General features: G+C 36.5%; 1 protein-coding gene across 1 annotated transcript in view; it reads left to right on the plus strand.

Moving 5' to 3' along the window:
• Nucleotides 1–2,476, plus strand: part of LOC107704662 (myotubularin-related protein 13-like) — a gene marked incomplete at both ends in the record, with an annotated part of 49,217 nt that overhangs the window by 1,117 nt on the left and 45,624 nt on the right. The window contains 2 exons of the mRNA XM_016507651.1: nt 1,132–1,209; nt 1,479–1,592. Coding sequence (XP_016363137.1) covers nt 1,132–1,209; nt 1,479–1,592 — 192 coding nt within the window. The remainder of the gene's footprint in view (nt 1–1,131; nt 1,210–1,478; nt 1,593–2,476) is intronic.

The following is a 2,476-nucleotide window of genomic DNA, read 5'->3' on the forward strand; positions in this document are numbered from 1 at the left end:
GGTAAAATACTTTTTTAACATTTGAGCAAACTCCTAGCCCTAAATATACAGTAAAAGCTTCACCTGTCCTACACCACTGTGCTTTGGACCCGAGTTAATCTTAAAGACATCGAGGAGGGAGCTTTTACTTTTTTTAAGATTATACGATATAAGACTTACATATATAATTGCAGTCCAATGGAAAACACTCACCTCTACTTTTGGTAATGTTGACTTTTACCACAGATGGAATTCACACTCTTTTTACTGTTTTAACTGTGCATTGAAATTCCATTAAAAGGATGTTTAATCAGGTCATTTATGTAACTAATATCTCCATTGGCCTTGAAAAGTGAGTGTCAAAACCATTTATGTTCTGGTTTCCTTAGCTGTCGGGCTGTCTAAACTATAGACTGTAGTTCATGCACTGCACCCAGAACCCATATCTCAAACTGATTTTGAGCTAAAATAGTAAGTGAAAGATCAGATTGTATTCAAAAATAAACTCTCAAACAATCGATAGTCGAATTAAAATGTCTAACAGATGTGTAATGATAGAATTCTATTATGCCAAAAGGGACAAATTATATTGTTTTTATTCATTTGGTAAGGTTGTTTATGAGAAGAAAAAAAAAAACTTTTCCATGCTCTTGAGAAATGAATTTTTTTGGAGATATGTGTTTTTCTCCTGACAGCAATGATATGAGCCAGATCATAGATACTTGAGACTGGGCTCTTTTGATTTGGGCCAATAAACAAGCACCTAGAAACCATCTTGAACTCTAGTAAGCACATATCAATACCCTGGTAACAACCCACAACACCTTAATATCTTGGTGGCCAGGTTTGCAGAGGAATTGCCATTTAAATTTAATTGAAAAATACTAGCTATTTCAATTTGCTTTCACTAGTGGTGTAGAAATTCTTCACACTTCGCCTTTAATCGTCATATTTCATAATCTTTCTTCAGTAGCTAATCTGCACTTTCAACATATACATAACCTCTTGCACCATAATAAAGTGATGTTTTTTTACATAGCATTGAAAGATGATTCTGACTGGAGACATTCCATAAGCTATATTTGCACCATTTGTCTCATTCCCTCAGATAGCAGGATATTTCCTCACTGTAAATACCTTCTTTGTCTTCAGGTTTTGCACCCAGATCTGGAAGGAGCAGATAATGCCTTCCCACCCCCTCGTTCTGCTCCATCCAACCTCAAACTGCTGGTAAGAGCCTGGCTTGTCTATTTTCGCTTTTACAATCTTGCAAGGTTACATGTGAATTTTGCGGAATGTGTGGCTGACACTCATGTGGCCGACATGGGAGTCTCTTACTGGGTCTTCAGGGGGCTGAAAAATCTGTTAATTTCGAACTCCCATCACGTACACAGTTTATTTTGAGGCGAGAAAATTTTCACTCTGACTCATTCCATCCTCATACGTTTATCTGGAATGTCTCTCAGTCGCTTCTATTCTGGCTTTCTTGTTTTTGACAGGATAAGGAGGTGAGGGCGGTCTTCCTGCACTTGTTTGCACAACTCTTACAGGGCTACAGGTCCTGTCTGCAACTCATTCGCATCCATTCCGAACCTGTGATTCACTTTCATAAGGTGAGAGCAGGGAGCTGATCTGCAGCTTTATGATGTTAAACCTCGTTTGCAGAGTAATCAGGCCCATCAGCCCACGAGCGATTAGGAGCAATTACTGTCATCATGCCAGATCAGTCCAGTAAACTCAAGTGCTTGCATAATGACTGTTCGAGAAGGATCTTCTTGCTAATTATGTCCAGGGTTTTCAGTGAGAGGTCTGTAAGAGTTCAGCAGGGGTCTGTAGGCAGATATACAGTATGATACTAATATTTTATGTATTTGAAAATGTATTTCTAAATGTGGTAGATTAATGACCTTTTCTCTCAAAAATCATCACCGTCATGTTATTTCAAGGCCTGCATTAATTTATTCTGTGGAACTCAGTGAATAGGAACTAGCACTTTCAAGCATAGGGATGGAAAAACCATGAAAATACCAAAAATACCAAAACCATGAAAATACCAAAATGAAAACATACAATGTATCTTCTATTTGTCTTATGTCTTTGTCTTAAGTTGTATACTATGGCCTAAATTTAAAGCAAGACATTACAGGCAAATCCATTGTTTTTTTTCCCCCCATTTTCTTCAGGCAATGGTAAATTTTGAAATTTTGGCCTATTTTGCATCAATAACTTGACTTATTTAAAACTCAAAGCCTGACATTAACATGTTTCTAAGCTAGTAGCATGATAACCAAATAAACACAAAAATACACAGTTATTGGTTAAAATAGACAAGCGAAAAGAAAACATCCAAAATACACATTTAAGTGTTTATTTTATTACACTTTATCTATCAGCATCTGTAGATTTCAATTACAGTACATATCTTTTTTTCCCCCAAAATGAAGTTTATCTCATTCACTAAGCCTGAAATTCCCACTTGAGTAACACTTTTATATAT

This window comes from Sinocyclocheilus anshuiensis, unplaced genomic scaffold (assembly GCF_001515605.1).
Source record: "Sinocyclocheilus anshuiensis isolate Anshui unplaced genomic scaffold, SAMN03320099.WGS_v1.1 scaffold3535, whole genome shotgun sequence".
Lineage (NCBI taxonomy): Eukaryota > Metazoa > Chordata > Actinopteri > Cypriniformes > Cyprinidae > Sinocyclocheilus > Sinocyclocheilus anshuiensis.